Source organism: Pseudopipra pipra, chromosome 9 (genome assembly GCF_036250125.1).
Source record: "Pseudopipra pipra isolate bDixPip1 chromosome 9, bDixPip1.hap1, whole genome shotgun sequence".
Classification (NCBI taxonomy): Eukaryota; Metazoa; Chordata; class Aves; order Passeriformes; family Pipridae; genus Pseudopipra; species Pseudopipra pipra.
Genome location: NC_087557.1, coordinates 29,107,244 through 29,125,640, shown reverse-complemented (window position 1 = coordinate 29,125,640; position 18,397 = coordinate 29,107,244). Strand labels below are relative to the sequence as shown.

General features: G+C 42.9%; 2 protein-coding genes across 5 annotated transcripts in view; one reads left to right on the top strand and one right to left on the bottom strand.

Annotated features, from left to right (window-relative positions):
- The window catches only part of AK5 (adenylate kinase 5), a 75,682-nt gene extending 74,937 nt beyond the window's left edge, over positions 1-745 (bottom strand). The window contains exon 1 of the mRNA XM_064665560.1: positions 635-745. Within this exon, the coding sequence (XP_064521630.1) occupies positions 635-694 (60 nt within the window). The 5' untranslated portion in view covers positions 695-745. The remainder of the gene's footprint in view (positions 1-634) is intronic.
- Positions 746-15,789: 15,044 nt separating this feature from the next.
- The window catches only part of PIGK (phosphatidylinositol glycan anchor biosynthesis class K), a 61,725-nt gene continuing 59,117 nt past the window's right edge, over positions 15,790-18,397 (top strand). For 2 of the 4 annotated variants that reach the window (XM_064665518.1, XM_064665520.1), the window contains exons 1-2: positions 15,791-15,942; positions 17,270-17,323. In XM_064665518.1, coding sequence (XP_064521588.1) covers positions 15,841-15,942; positions 17,270-17,323 — 156 coding nt within the window. In that variant the 5' untranslated portion in view covers positions 15,791-15,840. Of the gene's footprint in view, positions 15,943-16,450; positions 16,514-17,269; positions 17,324-18,397 lie in introns of those variants that run through there. The other 2 variants (XM_064665521.1, XM_064665519.1) reach the window with 2 other exon arrangements.

The window sequence follows — 18,397 nt, the reverse complement described above, 5'->3', positions numbered from 1 at the left end:
TTTAAAAATCTCTAGCTCAAGCTTGGAGCCTCTACAGAAAACCAGTTCTGCCTGCATCTCTTGTTAAACCATTCACACTCGAGCTGTGTTATTAAAACATTAGCGTGGTCTGCGTCCCGTAATTTTCAAATACACAGAAAAACGCCTAGCTTCAGCACAGACAAGGGAAAACACATACGTGCCTGTGTGTGTCATATAGATTTACAGGATGTCTGACTCGGAGACAAAAAAAAATCCACGCTGCACAGCGAAGTAACCACCAGCCATCAGCGGCAGGTAACTTGCGGGAAGCTAAACAAAACCTCGCTGAACAGTTGCGGCTTCTTGCCTTCCCCCAGACCGAGGGGTGATGCCCCCGCCCGCATTCCCGGGCGCTCCTTTTGCCCTGCGGACGCCCAAGTTCTGTCTCTCGCCGGCGGCGCGGGGCGGGCGCGGGGGCTCCGCGGGTGAGCGGCGGGCAGCGCCCACCCTGCCGGGGCTGCACGGACCGAGCACGGACCCGCAGCGCCGCCGCCCCGTCCTTCCAGCCACCTTCAGCCCCCCCTGCCCGCCGCGGGGTCCCGGCGCCCAGCACCGCCCGACGGGGCGGAAAACGCCGCCACACACACACGGACACACACACACACCCCCGTACCTCGAAAAGCTGCGGGATCTCCCTGCGGGCCAGGTACTCCTTGGCCTCGCCGGCGCTCATTCCGCCAGCCGGGGCCGGGGGCGCCGGCGGGGCAGCCCGAGCCCCGCGCTCGGCTCGGCGCGGCGGTGCAATGCGGGAGCCTGGGCGAGGAGGAGCAGGCAGGCAGCAGGGAGGCAGCAGGCAGGCAGCAGTCAAGCAGGAGGGAGGCAGCAGGCAGGCAGCCGCCCGCCCCCCGGCCCCGCTGCACGGAGGGAGCGGGAGCACGTTTCCCCCGGCGGGGAGGGGCAGCGTGCGCAGCCCGCCGCCGAAAGTTTGGGGGTGCCCGCGGGGTGACAGCGGGCGGGGGCGGCGAGGGGCTGTGCCTGGCGAGGGGCTGTGCCTGGCGAGGGGCTGTGCCTGGCGCTGTGCCCGGCCAGGGGCTGTGCTTGGGGCTGTGCCCGGCTGTGCGGAGCCGCGGGCGGGCTGCCCCGGCGTCGAGCGCACCCGCTCCCGGGCTGCGCTGCGGGGAGGGCTGGGCGCTGCTGAAGCTTCCCGGTATAACGCGGTGTCTGCCCTTGGCAGGGTTTTCTGGCGTTTTGAAGAGCGAGACGTTTCGTACACTTTGGGCTGGCGAACGGCCACGAGCTACGATCAGTCATGAGCATCTGTGATCTATGATCGGCGGGTCATGGGAAGAGACCTGGTATCATCTCTGGTGCAGCCTCCTGCTCAGGGCAAGGGCAGCTCTTGGGGTCAGACCAGGTTGCTCAGGGCTTTTATCTGGTCTCGTCTTGCAAAACCTCCGAGGATGGAGACTGAAGAGCTTATCAGAATAACCCGTGCTTGGCTGGCCTCGAGGTGGAAAAGGGTTTCCATCTATTGAGTTAGCACCTCCCATGTTTCAGTTTGTCTCTTGCCCACCATTGCACCACCGTGAAGAGCCTGGCTCCATTTTCATGACAACCTCCTGTCAGGTCTTGGAGGGCTGCTATGATGTGCCCTCTAAGCCTGTCACAGGCTGAACAAGCCCAGTTCCCTCTGCCTGTCCTCAAGGACAAGTCTCTCATCCCCGACCATCTTTGTTGCTCTCCACTCAACTGACTCCAGTTTATCAGCATCTCTCTTTTACTGGGGAGCCCAAACCAGGGTGCACTATTCTCCATCTCCTCTGAGCAGGGGTAAGGAGGGGTTATCACTGATACTCTGTTAGTCCCTGATACTCTGTAACACACTGGAAGTCAGAGTAGATTATTTCAGTTGCCGAACTGTCCTCTGTCAAGTCTGATGTTCCAATTAGATTTTAATTTTATTTTCTTTTCTAACACAAGATCCTTGTAGTCCTGCTGGGGCACACCCTAACAGAAATAGGTTACAATCACTGCAAATTTACAAACAACGCTGAACAACTGCTTTCCTATTTCCGTATTTTTCAGTCATAGGATAGGTCTTCTCCGGAGTCTTTGAAGAAGCTTCTCCCTGTATATGATTTGTGGCTCAATATCAGTTTGAAAAACTGATGCCCTCTCAGCTGCAGCCCCGGTCCTTGTTTTGCTGCTTCTGTAGCTGAACTGCCCTCTTTTTCCTCAGCCAGCCCTCCAGCTTTTTATGAAGGCACTTCCCTTTCTCCCAGAGAATCTCCCAGTCCTTGTTCATTCCACAAACAGCCCAGCACTGCTCAGGAGACAGTCCCATGATCTTCTTGGGACAACTTGGACTGGTTGGCTTTCCAAGTCATCCAGTGCACTGACACTTCTCGTATGTTTAAGGAATAGTTTAGTCTTTGCTGGAGAGTTTAATCAGCATTCATCTGCAGACTTCCTCATCCTCCCATAAAATCTGGATGTGACTTTAACCCTCCTGTCTTCTGCTGTGATTTTAATGCATCCAAATGTAAATCCATTGAAAAGCACAGTACCTTAATTTTGGTTGAGTAAAAATAGAGTAGGCTCCAGTGTCCTAATCAAAGGATGTAATTGCTTTTAAAAGACCTTAAATGAAGCTTGACAAGAGGAAGACGGAATGAAATTAAATAGATATTTTCTTAAAATTATGTCTTTCCTAAGGAAAGAGGGTTCATGGAAGATGCCATTCTATTTAGGCAGACAGAGCTGTGGTTTTGGTGTTTTGTGGGTTTAACTTGTTTGTTTCTTTATCCAAAAAAATTCATCTGTATTATCGTCTCAGATAAATTCCATTTAATAAATGGAATAAAGACATAGTTTTATATATTCAGCATTTATGGATACATTAGTAGCTCTTCCAACATCCTGGTTTGGTAAGAGAAAAATATTTCCTTTCACATGCTTCCTCAGGAATGTGAAAAATTTTTGTGTAAGGTCTTGTCCTACTTGTTGGTTTTTTACTGTAGGCTCCCAGGCATTTTGCTCAGTTAGAAAATGCCAGCAGAAAATAAAAACCTGTAATTGTTCTGCCACAAAACTCTTCTCATTATGCACATCTAAATTATTGTTCAAGAAAAGAGGGATCACTTTGGTGAGACTTCTCCCACATCCTACCTTTTCTGGAGGGGCAGAAGCTACAGTAGGAAGAACAAAATTTTGCTATCAAAGTGATAATATTTCTGAAAATCCATCTTGAAGACTCCTCGTGGATCCTGTACCATCGGGCTGATTCCATTCTCGTTCTTCTTCTTTCCTCCAGGAGCTACGTGAAGCTGCACTGATATGAAATTAGTATGGGATCAGCTGGAATATGGTGTTCTGGGCCTTCTATTCTTCTTGGTTAAACCAATTTCCTCACACCCATAGCCTTCAGTCAAAGCCTAATTAGGTTCCATGTTTTCAAAAATCACTTCAGAACACCCCAGTGTTTTATAAACGTTTATTTTTTTTGTCTAGTGCCTGTTCAAGCACTACTGGCTGGCATTTGTCACACGAGTTGCTGCTCTGCTTGGTGTCTTTATTAAATCAGAACCCCTGTCCTTGGATTGATGTGCTTGCACAGGCTGATATGTGGACAGCTTGAATTTGTAGATTCTGTGAGTAAAACAATTATAGGTAGCCTTTGTAATAGAATATGCTGAATTATATGCTTCTGATCCAGAAATAATATGCATTTTAGTGTAAATTCAGAACTTACTTGCAGCCCCATATGTTGTGTAAATTAGTCCAGCATTGTTAAAACAATCTTTACATTGAAATGAGAAATCCATTTCTGAACTCTTTCACTACAGTGTTGTTAACTTTTTTTTAAATCTGGTGTTTTCTCTCTCCTTTCTTTTCCACTCTGATAGACCTGTTTTTCTTTTCTACTGATACCCAAACAGGTTACTGAAGTGAATTAACTCACTAATTGAAAGGTAGCGAAAAATCTACCTGGAAAAATCTGATCTCTGGATCTAGATTTCACTAAATCCCAGAATTACTATTTCATGTAACTTTTGAGAACACCAAGATGAATGGAACATGGGAGGGAAGGAAGAATATTGTGCTGCCTAAAAGTTGGAGGATGTATATTTCAATCTGCTGAGAAGAAAAATATTTAAAAAAAATGTGATGGTCAAGTCACTCTTTGTTATGATAAACTAAATAGCTGTAATTTTCTTTCTGTTTCTTTCTTTTTTTTTTTTTTTATATTTTTGGTAACCAATACAGTGATTTTATTTTTTTTGTAATCAATACAACTGTTATACAGCACATGGCCAAAAGACATTTCCCATGGAACCAAAACTCACTTAATATTTCCCATTTCCTTTTCTTCACTTTGGAGACCAGTCAATTAGTTATTAAATAAATGTTCATTAATTTTGATTCACTCAGGTTTCCTAAAGGGAATCCTAAAGAAAATATCCTGCAGCAGTAAATAAATGCCATCAGATCAGCACTTTTTTTCTTCATCAGCCAAAACAAAGTATCTGCATAGATCTGAGAGGATCCATTTTTCAAAAACTGGCACTAATTAAATTAATCAAACTATATTCCAGGATGTTCTTATCAGTTCTGTTTTTTCACTGAGTTCCACGTTAGGTAGCCAGGCCTATAATTCCCTGTGCCACCACCCTTAGGAAGTGCTGGTCCAGCACATTCCCAGAATGTAAACATTTCAAGGGTTCTTAGAGGCCCTTTCCAGCTTTTCCCTTTCTTGTCCTTTCCAGCTGTTTTAAAACTCCAGTTCAGCTTATCCAAATATGCAGATTTACTCAGTTATTTTTAGGGACTACTGTTTATAAAATTTACTTGACTACAGTTGAAATGGAGAATGTTTCATCATCGTGCTGTGGTATAATTACATCATCTCATCATTTAGATACAGGACAGAAATATTTGGTGAAGTCTTCCAATTTCTTTTGATAAATCATGCAAGCATATTCCAATAATATTGTTTGGATCCTTTTCTTTTTTCTGTTCAGAAAAACAGCTCTTTTAAATGCTGTTGCACCACTCTTACCGTTGGCTTTTTATGTCATTTTTTTCCCCTTCTCATTTTTTTCACAGTTCTTAAACCTCTCACACATATTTCTTGCAGCTCCTAGTGCTTGCAATAGATGAGTTTTTTTATTCTTATGTATCTTTATTCTCAAGGCAAATTGCTGCACTTTTTTTTCCTGTTTTGTTAACAATTCTTAAATAATTCCCAATTATCATGCACAATTTTGTACTTAAATTTTTATATAATAATTAGATAGTATGAGGATATTGCACAGTGTTCTGTAACTTAATAAATTCAAGGTTGCCACTTCAGGAAGTCCTCAAGTTTCAGAGGGATAAAGGGCAGGGGATCCCGTGGAGGTTTTCCTTGTCCCCAGGACAGCTGATCTCTGCTGGTAGGAACTCAGACTGAGGGCTCACACAGCCTTCCAGTCGGATCCATCCCAGCTTCTTGATGCTTTTTGCTTTTATTTTAGGGCAGTTACACTGAAATCCTTCCTCTCCCCCCATTGTTATGGAAATTGCTTTTTGTGAGGATTATTTATATCCCTCAGTTACCGTTTTTCAGTAACTGATCAATAAACAGTCCAAATCAATGGATACTGAATTTTCAGCAACTTAGAAATCCAGGGTGATTTTTTTTCCAAGGAAGACTTAATTTCTCTGCCTTTTCATCCTAAGGATCCAACCACAGATTTTAAGGTTCTAATCTATGAATTGTCCCCAGATAAGAATTTCAGTTCATCTGGTTTATTCTTTATGAGCTAAAGGGAGTTTGTGTAGCTGGAGGGGGGGAAAAAAACCTCCACAAAGAAACACAGCAAAATTCAGTTAATAAAATAGGTTTGAACTGAATAATGACTTGTGGGTGGTTGAAACAGAAAAGAATGCAAGCACAGCTATTAAACCTCATCTTGGGAACACTGTGGAGCTCCAGACTGTTGGAAGGTGCAAGTCCCTGCTACTTATCATTGGGGTTTATTTCAGTGGTTAAATGGACCAATGCCTCATGACATTATTTCTGTAACTTGTTAGCCAGTCATACAGTCATGTGGTGAAAACCTTCCCTGCTTGAAAATCATCTTTCACAAAGTACAGCTCTTGAAAAGATAAGCATCTTGACTTTTTTTTTTAATAGAAAGCTAAATGAATTGAAAGTAATACCAACTTCCTGTATGAAGGGCTTAGAAGGGTCATGGAATGATTTCAGGGATTGTTCACACCAAGAAACCTTCAACATTTTTTGATGCTTGTGTCTTTACAGTGGCACAGAACACTGTGATGTCAAGTTAAAGGGAAAAAGTGCAATTTAGTTTGACAAAAATTGTTTTTACTTATGGTCAAGAAGGATTCCAGGATGGGCTTTTTTTCTAGTATGAAAGGGCTCACAGGACATTTACAAATACAGGTTTTTATTTCACTGTAGTCAAACACAAGTACTATTAATTTTGGCAAGGTTGTACATGGATGCCAAAGAATAATATAAATGCTAAGAAAAAAAAAATCCTAATTAGTGACATGGCAATTTTTTTATAATTAGGATTCCCAATGGAATAATGTTGGCATTATTATTCTCTTGTTGAGAGTGATCACGGTGATAACTGTAGTGTTCTGGTAAAAAGTGGAGTCCCCTGTTTCATATTCAGTGTGTATTCAGGATTCACCACAGAGCAGTAGCTGTCAAAATGCCAGTCAGCCACTGGTGTTTGTTGTTTCATGGTTAAAGAACTTAGTTCTTTAGAGCTAAGGCTCCCTTTGGTTTTCATATTTCATAATTAAGTGGGAAACGACTGTCCAAATGACTTCTCTAAGCCCAGGAAGGCTGTAATTTAGGCAGGTATCAGGTCACAACTGTGAACTCTATTATAAAGAGCACATTTTTGGGGAGGAGGGGCTAATTTTGCTTCTAGTAAGTAATTTTTCGATGATCAAGGGCTCTTGAACTCCGTTTAACTTCTTGTTCTTTCATCGCAGTGAACAGAATGCAAGATCTAGAGATTAAAATATGCACATTACACAACAACCAGATACAAATGAGAATGTAGAACAAAGGCAAGATAAAGAAATTGCACCTGAAGATACAATGAGCTGTGCTGAGAGACATGAGAGACAGCGAGACAGGTTTTAACCACAGAAATGGTTTATTGTTAGCTCCAAATTCATCCTGCCTTTCTGCTGACGTGCAGGAACTGCCTGAATTTAGTCACCAACTCCAGTGAATGCTTTCCTGGCAGTATAAGCAATGAAAATTGGATCAAACACCTGTTTTCAGTAGCAGCTGCCCCCCTGCCAGATGGCTTATTAGCAAAGATAACACTGGATGGAACTGTCCCACGAGGGTTGGACTTGAACTCAAGTTCAACATGGCATGGGCTGAAAACTTTTGGCAGAATGGGAGAGAAGAGTTTAGCCAAATATTGGCTGGAGCCTAACAACAAGTAGTTTTTAATATTTGAAATTACTAATCATCTTCAGCACTTGTTGAATCACCAAGACCTTGTTTTTGCTGCACAGGCCCCTTGGCTCTGTCCTGCTGATATCTCAGAAGAGATGAGGCAGTTGTGTTGTAGAAAGCAGATCCACCCTGGCTGGGTGCTGCATTCCTGACACATGGCAGGGTCAGGAGAAGCTTGCCAAGGGGAGCTGTTTCCAGGAGAATTCCTTACAAAGCCCTGCTCCTGTGTGAACTCCTCATTGCAAGAGGCACGTCACTATAAAATGATGGAGTTGTACAGGGGGCAAACTCAGTGGTTGTGGCTTTCTTATTTATTAAAAAACGTTCAGGAATTAAAAAAAATATATTATTTTGACTCCTGTATTTGAAAAAGTGATCGCTGACTTACAGCTGAGTTGGTACTATTTGGAAAAGAATATTCAAAGATCCCTCAAATTAATTCTTTCTCTACATTATACAACTAAATCACCTCTGAATCAGTTTTGGGAATAATTTTTTAAATTACCCTCTAGTGCAGCTGACATTTTATTTTTCTATGTAAGTTGATTGACAATTAATGATATTCTACTGCTTTTTCTTGGCTTTCTACTGAAACTTTGTTCTGTCAGCCTCTGGGCTAGGGAAAAGAGAAACATGACTTGTGGGGGCAGACTGTGCAGCTTCCCTAGCTGACTTCTCTTATGGAAATAGTGTTATGAGCAATTTCTGGGAAAAAAAGTACAGATTTGACCATCCATTATTACTAATACACATTAGTATTCCATTTCCAAACCACATTTTTCATTTATGAACCTGTGAAGATCTCTTCTGAGAGAAAAAATACATTTTGTTTCTAGAATTCAGAGTAGATAAAGACCCTAGTGAGTGAAGATTAATTTATTTCACCAAAGGATTTGAAAACAAATATGGCAATTTTAGATCATCATAACTAGTCACAGAATTAAGTAAGGAAATGGAAAAGACAGTTCATACTGTTCTGGTTCCTAGGTGAGGATATAAAGGAAGGCAAAATATGTTCAGCCTCCTTAACTTTATGTGACAAAAATCCATACATGGAAAAGAATCTGTATTAAAACTGCTTCCCATAACGTGGTAATGTACAGCAATCAAACAATTGAACTGTTTGCCTTATCTTGGGGAAATATGCAGGGAAACAGAATCAGATGGAAGAGCAAAAATGGATGTATAGTAGCAACACAAAAAAATTTTGCATAGGGACTGAAGTATCCAGGTTTCAAGATGACATGAAGTTAACACTGAATGCTTTGAGATCTTTCAGGAAGAGGTGTTCTGCAGATAAAAAGCATTTATTACTTTTATATTTAGCAGAGCAAAATGAGAATCATCTTTATTCTGAAGCTAGGTATCAAGTGAAGTTATGTACCCCTGACCTCATATCATGATTTTAATGTCATTATTCTGAAAAGGATAATCCTAATTTGTTCTGTTTGTGAAACTTCAATCTGAAATCCTTATATTTCTGTACCTGGTATTATTATTTTCTTGAGATATATAATTAATATGAACATGCAGCTAAAGTGCAAGATTTTTTTTAGCATTTACATAATGTTATAATGAGAGAAACTTTGTGTAAGGAAATTCTTGATAACTATGGAAGTGCAAGAAGGTGATTTTCACTGAGATAATACTTTTGCAAATGCATCCATTAAGGCACTGATTAGTTGAAGCTGATTGACTGATTGGTGCCTTTTCTCCACGTAAAAATCAATCACCTTGAATGAACATGTAAATTCAAATGCCTGTCTTAAAATCTAAAAGGTCATTAACTGCATTAAATGTAGCTTTTCCATTGCCATGTAATATGTATTTAGCAGCTAAACCAATTAGTTCAGGTCACAGAACAGGACAGACACACAGAAACCACAGGCACATATTCATGTACTGGTAATTCCTGTTATCACTGGGCCTTTTTCTTGATAGTCCCATCAGGATACACCCTCAGCACAAAGACACAGACAGGTAAAAAGGGGGTGCTTGAAGTTTTTATTAATAATTTGCAAAACAATGTACAAAACTCAGAGATTTCCTAAGCGAACCCATTCTTGTGTGGGCAGTGCTCAGTTTGCACAACGTCCTCATCAACTTAGGCCACACAATTTGGCTTTTAAGGAAGAAAGTATTTGGGGGGTTGCCTAGCCACCAGTTTGCTTTCTTGCTGAGTACACTATTTGGGTTTGTCTTAATAATAGGAGTAAATTTTTGAAGTCAATTTAATTTAATTTTTGAAGTAAAATTCCCCCTTGCACCAAGTGCCAGCACTGAAACGGTGACAAGGCCTTTCCCCCTCCTTCTGCACAGAAAGGAACGTTGGGAAGACTGCATTTTTATAAATCATAGAGAAACCTGGCTCCCAAGCATTATGATTTCAGTTTGTGAAGTCATTCTGGCATTTCTACTTGGGAACAGTTTCTGGTGAATGAGCTCACAGAAGGAGGCACTTTTAATTTCCAGGGGCGTGGATTTAGAATCTCTGGGATGCTGAAGGATGCTCTTGGCTTAGTTCAGCACGAGCACTTCCCACCTGAGCCACAGCAGCTTTACCCTTTACCAGGGTCCTGGTAAATGCAGCTCAAGAGAGAACAAAAAGTTCTGCTTTACACAGTTTGAGTAGACAGGGAAATTTTATTAAGGTTTGCTGATCTGCTGCCACTTTTATTCACAGCCGAGCAGCTGCTCTAAAAAATACAAGTAAGCTTTTGTCTAAAAAGTTTTTGGGCTATTTTGATCTACTCTACTCCATAACTGCTGGAAAACCAGAAACAATCATGAATATTTATATTTTTAAATACTAAATTATTCCTCCCATTGAAAATATTTGAGTTTCTTAATGGCTTATTTTTGGATTTGTCTTAAATTTTGCATCTCGAGGGCATTCTTCCACTAATCAGGTCTAATAACATTTTAGTTCTCATCACACATTGATCTGCATAACCCTTCCTGGCAACGTACTGGACTCAGTTTTAGTCACTGTTCAAATATTTAATGTTAATCAATGTTATTGTACTCGGAGTATAAATAACCTTCTTTAAAGTTGACTCGGTGCTCGCTGTAGGTCTTATTTCTAATATGATTTTCATAATATTAATTTTTTCCAGGTAAAGCTGATGTGCATGCAGCCTTTTTTTTTTTCTTTTCCAAACCTTCTGTATTTATTTTCTCACAGAGCTGATGAGTAGTCCTCAACGGAATAAAAAAAACCCCTTGCTTGCAAATGAAGACAATTACCTGGCAGACAAAAGGATTAAGTATTGGGTTGGGAGTGAAAACAAGTCCATCAGAAACACGGCCCTGGATTTGAGTTAATTTAACCAGCAGAGCTGAGACCACTTGGGCTCCATCCCTGCATTCCTGAGGCACTCGGATACTTGGGACACAGGAGAGATTTATCACAGGGATGTCAGAACTAGTAGCAGAATAAAATGATGACTTCTTAATGATTATTAAAACACAAAGTGTGTTATATCCACTGCTTGAAGTCAAGAGTAAAAATTGTGGTTCTAAAGTCAGCTTTATTTAGGGCAATTTAATTAAGATTCTTATCTTGTTCCTAATTAAGAAGTCAATGAATTTTCTATTTGAGAATGCACCCTTTTGAAATATTAATGGAAAAATACAGTGGAGAGGGTAATTTTTAAAAGATAGTGCTTGGGGTTTGTTTGGGTTTGTTTTTTTTTTTTACTGCTGTATTTTTCACGTATTTTGTTATTTTAAGACATGAGAATGTTTTGACAAAACGTTTTCAGCTTTTTCTATTGAGAAAAATATTGATGCACTGAGACCAAAGGTGATGTGCACTCATATTTCATGACTGCCATTACACCTAACAAACTATCTAAATAAGCTGCTGCTCTTTTTCCCTGTTTTGTTTTCTCATATTTTACTTTTTTTTTTTTTTTACCAACAGGGTAAGCTGCTGGAATGGTTTGTAACTTCATATCTTCTGAAGATTAAACCCTGGTTTATTACACAATTCAACATTATGGAAACTCCACACCTGGTGATATTTGCATCATTAATGACAGAACAGAGCTGATGACAAGGTAGGTGGTTAATTCATGAAGGACAAATGTCAACTGAATTTCATTGTAGGTTTCAAAGTTTTTGCCTGTGTTCTACTCTGACTTCAAAAGGCCTGTAAAAATTATGTCTATAATCTTACTTTGTAAATAACAGTAAAAAATACTGTCTGGTTTGATTCCAATAGAGAGTGAAGCAACTTGATGCTGGGGATGAACAAAAGGGTCTGATGTGTTTAGCCAGTGTACAAAAACAATCCATTGCTAAATGCAGTCGAGTACAACTGTTTCAGCTCAGTAATATTAAAAGCAAAGGCTTCTTTCAAGTAATTTTCCTTTGGAAGTTCTGATTCTACAGATTCTCTCTGTTATTCTCACTATATTCATTTTGCCTACTTTTTATCAGTATTGCTTTGATGTTGTAAATCTTTTCAAAGTACAAATGTTCTGGAATCAAGCCAGTCTTCCACTAACAGAAAGGGAAAAAAACCCAAAGCAGTGAGATCAATAATTAACTTGATTACTGTTGTTTCATTCAGGTTCCATATTTGCAAATAGCCATTTCATCAGCTCAGATAACAAACTGCAGCAGATTTGTTTGGTGACAAAATTTTTAATCTATTGTACTGACAGCCAAAATTAAGAAAGTAATAAATCTGCATTTCAAATGAGATAGCACAGTCCAGCTCTTCTTGACGGTTCCTTAAGAATCACTCTTATTGGCCTCTTTGCAAGAGGTCCTTTTAATTTTTCTTTTGGAAGCATAACAAATACAGCCAAAGATATATTTTTTTCCTCTTATACAGTGGAAAATCATGATGCAAGTCTGAAAAAACCAGGAAAGCAAACACAGAACAAGGATCAAGAGTACAGAAGGAGGACAAGATACACTATTATACAAACAGGTAATATAGCCAAGGTTAATACCCACAAAATTACAGATATTTATTTGGTATTTTGGTATAGAAAAATACACAAGTTTGTGATCAAAAAGTGTCAGGTGGACTCTGGTATCACAAATCCCTGGTTTAGGAGCTTATGGGGTTACACTTGGGATTGCTGCCCCTCCTCAGAGGAAGGATAGGTTTGTTTGCTTCACGCTGGACAGGAGCAAGCTGACAGATGGCTCATAAAGGGCAATTTCTAGAGGGTCTAGATTAGAGGATTAGGACCTGGGCAACCTGCTGGAGGAGGAAAGGATCTGGAAGAGCACCAACATGTGCACCAATGTGAATACCAGCTGTGCTTACAGCAGCTTTTTAAACAGTTGTTTTAATTACAGATTATTTTGGGATACATTGGTGTCCCTTCTAATTACTCAGCATGAAGTACAAGACACGTTGTGGCAAAGGTCAAGCTAAAGATACTCAGAGCATGAAAAAATACTGTGATTAGCATAGAAACAAAGCAGAGGGAAGAAATGGAAGCAAACAGCATAGAGCTTAATTTCTAGACAAAAAAAAATCCTGTGCAGGCATGGAAGCAAGCACCAAGTCTGTACTGAGAGCTGCCTAAGGGAATAAAGATGAAAAAAATGAGGACAAAGCTTTTGGTACTGTCTTACTGGGGAAAAAAAAAAAGAGAAGTGATTCCACCTCCAGGAATAATGCCTGAAGCACTGGCACACTCATGCGTGTCTGATGAATACTAAAGCCCATGAAAGACTGAGACTGTCAAGAAATAAAAGCCAGAAGTAGAAGAAGAAATAGATCCATTACAGAATACACTCAAGCAGGCTGAGGGAATCCAGAAGGCAAAACCAAAGACAGACCTAAAAAGGTGAACTCTGCACCATATTACATGGCATATAAATCAGAGGGAATAACGGCCATTCTTTTGGAATATTCCAATGAGCTTGTGCAGCTGAGGTTGCCCCAACTCAGTGCTGTCTCTGCCCTGGGATGGAGGGGCAGCAGCATGACCTGAACACCTCCAATGCACGAGTAACACCTGCAGTGTGACCGCAGTGGCTGCAGGCACAGCTCCCACCCTGCAGCGGGCAGTGTGTGACACCAGAGCCCAGCGTTTGCAGCTCTGCTTTCCCATCAGGAGCCGGCTGAACCTTCCTGTCGGCTGCAGAACTGCACAGGAGAGACAGCAGCAGTACTGACTGGACAAATGTGCTTCAAACTGTTCTGAGCGGGGGTGAAACCTTGTGTTCGAAATGTCTCATCCACCACACGTGATCTTCCACGTAAAGGGAAATTTGCTCCGGTTCTTAATTGCTCAGCACAAAGGAGCAAGTGTCTGTTTGCACAGTCCTCAGAGGATAACCTATGTTTATATCACGCCAATGCCACGTGACAGAAATTTTGCCTTTTTTCTTTCCAATTCCCTTTTTTCTTAGGTAGCAAACCCTACACAGTGACCTTAAAAGAATGTTATTAAAACTACAAAGTCAAGTATTCCAGAGAATGAAAAAATTAAGGCCACCTGTGATAAAAATTTCAGAAGGTTCAGAAGGTTTTAAGCAAATAGGATGATTTCAAGTTTTATTCACAGAAAAGATGTTCATTACTTCTCACATCAGGACTAATTCTTGGTAAGCTGAAGTTGCCTTTTGGCCATATTTGACATACCTTTTCATTATATAACAGTTCAAACATCAGGACTTATGTCTGGTTCAAAGATGCATCATCAGGATACGGGTGCTGACATTATTTCTATGGGAAAAGCAATTGACCAAAATGCATATTACCATAATATTTGTAATAAATGCAAAGAACAAGTAAGCTTAACTGAAAGGAGTTCAGTCAAGGGCTCAGGCCTTCTGTCACAGGTTTTCTCACCAGCTCCACATGGGAGCTGAAAGGTAATGAGGTGATACCCAAATCAAAGCCCATGAAATCAACTCTCCAGTTTATGAAGCTGTGTGAGCACAGGCTTGGAAAGATATCTGCCTATCCTTTGGAATTACTGACGCATCTTGAGCACGTCTGAGAATGAGACCTCAGTGGAAACATTTGAAAGGGCAAAAAAAAAGCTGAGGTTTGGCCCTGGTCTTAAATTCATTTAGTTTTCTGTTGCAAGAAGATAAACAGCTTTTAGCAGGCACCAAGAGACACTGACGCCAATAGCACTTCTCAGTAGGTTCATAAAAGGCTCACACGGGAGATGTGTTCAGGCACAATGGGAGCTGGTGGTTATGGTATTTGAAAGGGAGTAGGTTCATTAGCTTTAGGCAGAAAAAGGCAATCTAATTACAGGTGGTTATTTTTATCGAGGAAACCAGCGATGCTTTCAAACAGCAAACACGATGCTATTGAAAATCCAACATCAATACATGGAAATATGCTCCTGTCTCAGAAAGTCATTACTGCTGACAAGTACACAGAGCAGGAAATAGCTTCCATGGTTCAGGGCAGGTTCGGAATCTTCACTAATGGAAGGCATCAGGCAATTGAACAAAGTGGTGACAAGTTGAGTCAGTGGAAATAAAAGAATCATATCAAGCGGTTCAATAGATTGAAATAAAAATCTGATGATTCGTCAGCTCTGAGGGACAGATGCACTGCAGGCAAGGCTATAGCAATGCTTCCTGACAAAAGAAAAGTCAACTTTTAGACCCCACTCTCTCCCCTGCCAAAGGCGGTCCCCGGTCCCTCTCCCCGCCTGTCCCCTTCACTCCAAGGCAGCTCTGCCCTGCGGCCACCAAGGCCCGAGGCCACCAGGGTTCTGCCCTCTTGGTGACCTCAACAAAGCCCAGGCACTTCAGAGAATTTCTGAGAGGAGCTGAGAGAAGCGGTGACACCCCCGGAGCCGTCCGGCCACGGGCGAGGTGCGCGGCCACTGTTCGCCCCCGCCGGCGGTACAGCCACGGCGGACTCGTGTGCTCCCGGCAACGGCGGGACCCGCTGCGGCTGCTGCCACTGCCCTGCACGGCCGGACTGACAGCAGGGGCAGGGGCGGCCGAGGGAGCTGCGGGGCGGGACTGAGCGTTCAGGGCAGGGGCACCGCTCCTCCGAGCGCGGGGGGGCCGGCCGGGAGCGAGCAAGGCACGGGGCAGGGAACCGGGCACGGGGCAGGGAACCGGGCACGGGGCAGGGAACCGGGCACGGGGCAGGGAACCGGGCACGGGGCAGGGAACCGGGCACGGGGCAGGGAACCGGGCACGGGGCAGGGAACCGGGCACGGCGCAGGGAACCGGGCACGGCGCAGGGAACCGGGCACGGCGCAGGGAACCGGGCACGGCGCAGGGAACCGGGCACGGCGCAGGGAACCGGGCACGGCGCAGGGAACCGGGCACGGCGCAGGGCACAGCCCCACACGGCCGCGCTCCCCGCCCGCGGAACTTGCGCACAGGCCGCCGCCCCCCTTCCGGCCGGGCCGCGCAGGAGGCGGGCTGAGATGGCGGCCGCCCTGCCCGCCGCCTCCCGGGCCCGCACCGCCGCCGCCGCCGCTGCGCTGCTCCTGAGCTGCTGTGGGGCAGCGCTGCCCGGCGGCGTCCAGGTACGGCGCTGCCGCGGGGACGCGGGTGTTCCGAGGCGCTCGGGGTGCGCTGGGAGCGCCCCGTCGGTTTCCCGAGCGGCGGAGCGGGCGATGCGATGCCTTCCGCGGGCGGGAGGAGGGCGGGCCGGCCCTACCCCCGCCCCGCCCGGCGGGTGGGACGGGCGGGGCTCGGTGTGCCGGGAGAGGCGGAGCGGGGCTGCCCGGGTCCATGTACCGGGACTGGCGATGCGGCACTGCCCGAGCATTGCAGGGCTCCGTGGGCCGGGAGAGGCGGTTCGGCACTGCCCGGGTCCGGCACTGCCCGGGCCCGGGCAGTGCCGGACCCGGGCAGTGCCGAACCGCCTCTCCCGGCCCACGGAGCCCTGCGGGGCTCGGCAGGCGCTGTCTTGTCTGAGTCGTTCAAACTCCTTAATGCGCCGTGCCCACGCTGCATCTGGAGTGTTGTTCGCCTTTGGGTTCCGCTTTGTTAACGAACATTTGTTAATCGAAATTAATTGCCGATAAGACCGACACCCTCCCCCGAAACAACAGATGTATTTTTAGAGTCTCAGGGTGACTGATGGAACTGCAGGTTGTTGGCTGCTTGAAGTACAATATACTTTACATGTATTTTAACACTTTTTGTTGCTGTGTGTTTTGTGTGAGAGCATGGGCATCATCTCAATAGCCCTCAGAGTTGACAGGGTCTGATTTAAGAATCAGCAGGTCTGGATTCTTGCCCTGTGACAGACACATTCCCTTACCTCTGGGAAGTCTTATCCCCTCTCTGTGTCCTGTTTTATGCTCTCCATTAAGGAAAAAGGGCCCTCTCAGCTGCAAAGCACAGTGGGAACTATGGAGAACACAGATTATACAGAAGGTTGCTGTCATTGCTCCTGATTTTGGAAGATAAATGTAACCACCCTGGATTTAAAATGGCTTTAAATTGCAGATTCACTTACCTGCTTTTGAGAATAGAAATGAATCCAAGCCCCTTTTCTCATTATGGAGGAAACTATAGATCAATAAATCACATTATTTTGTTCTTGGAGTGTCCTTTAGAATAGAGATGTGTTGGCTTTTCGTTTTATCTAAGCTGCAAATGACTAACAGTTCTTTCTTCTTTGTTACACAGCAAGTTTCAGGGAAGGATTTGGAGTAACTAATTGAGGTCAAATGTACAAAATAGCATAAAAACCCCCTCTCTCTCTTGTAGCTTTTCTAAGGTTTATTCAGTGTTAATGTGTGGTAAACATCTGCATTCAACACTTTTGGGGAAACAACAGAAATATGAGTGGTTATTTCTTTCTTATTGCTGAAAAAATGTAAAATTTTCTCTATCTTTCAGGATCAAGCAGAACAGTTCTTTAGAAGTGGACACACAAACAACTGGGCGGTCTTGGTAAGCATAGTCCACGTTGTTTTCTTCCAACAAAGTTGCCAATTTTTTATGAAGAACCATAATTGCAACAGTCATTGAAGAGTTCTGCTCACTTGAAGGGAATGGAAAAATAAAGACTTGGAAATGGATGAATTTGAAATTGTGCCTGCAAATTTATTACACTATAATGAAATTATCTTTTCAATAAGACTGGATTTCAGGCACTCAATGTGTCCAGCTGTGTGGCACAGTTCATAAAACAAAAGTTCTGACAGCATTAAAGTAGTTAAATTAACATATTGCATATGGAAAAAAAGTATAATTCTGATACCAGGGAAATGTGGTCTCTTTTACCAGAAAGGTACAATTTATTTGTCATTTTTGTTCTTACTCAATCTGTTCACTTGTGATAACAGGCTTAGAATGAAATCAGTTTAGGCAACATAATGTTTAGATCAACTGTTCTTATCCTAATTCTTTTTTTTTTCTTTGCCATGTATCTTTTATTAGCTTTGAATCATGCTGCACAATTGGTTCTTAATCACAGTTCAGGTCCTAATGACTAATTTGTTTCAGAACACTATTGTAATTACTCAGTAGCAGCTGTTTGTTTTCCAGATACTAAAATCGAGCAATATAAAAGGAAAGTTAACAGGAACTAATTGAATTAGAAGTAATAATTTCTATATTCTACAATGTACAAACTTGAAACTATTAAAACATCAAATTCTACTTTAATACTATTGACAAATAGGTGCTTTTATTAGCACCCATAAAAACACACAAGGTGGAAAATTAAGCCCTAGGAACTCTATTTTCTGTCCAGAACAGATTTTCTGCTGGTTGTATTTTTTCAGTGGTTCATCATTAAACTTTATAACAATTCCTACTAATTTTTTAAGAAGTATAATAGGGAGAGGTTTGCTGCTATCAGGCACTTCAAACCTGGGATAATGCTGCAATTCCCACCTCACCTGTAGTTTGAATTAATATGCTGCAGTGTGAATAGCTTCATTTAAAGCTTGGACACATTTTCCACCATGTTGTAAGAGAGGTGGTGGGGGTAAAGTGCAGATAATAGTACCTTGAAATGTC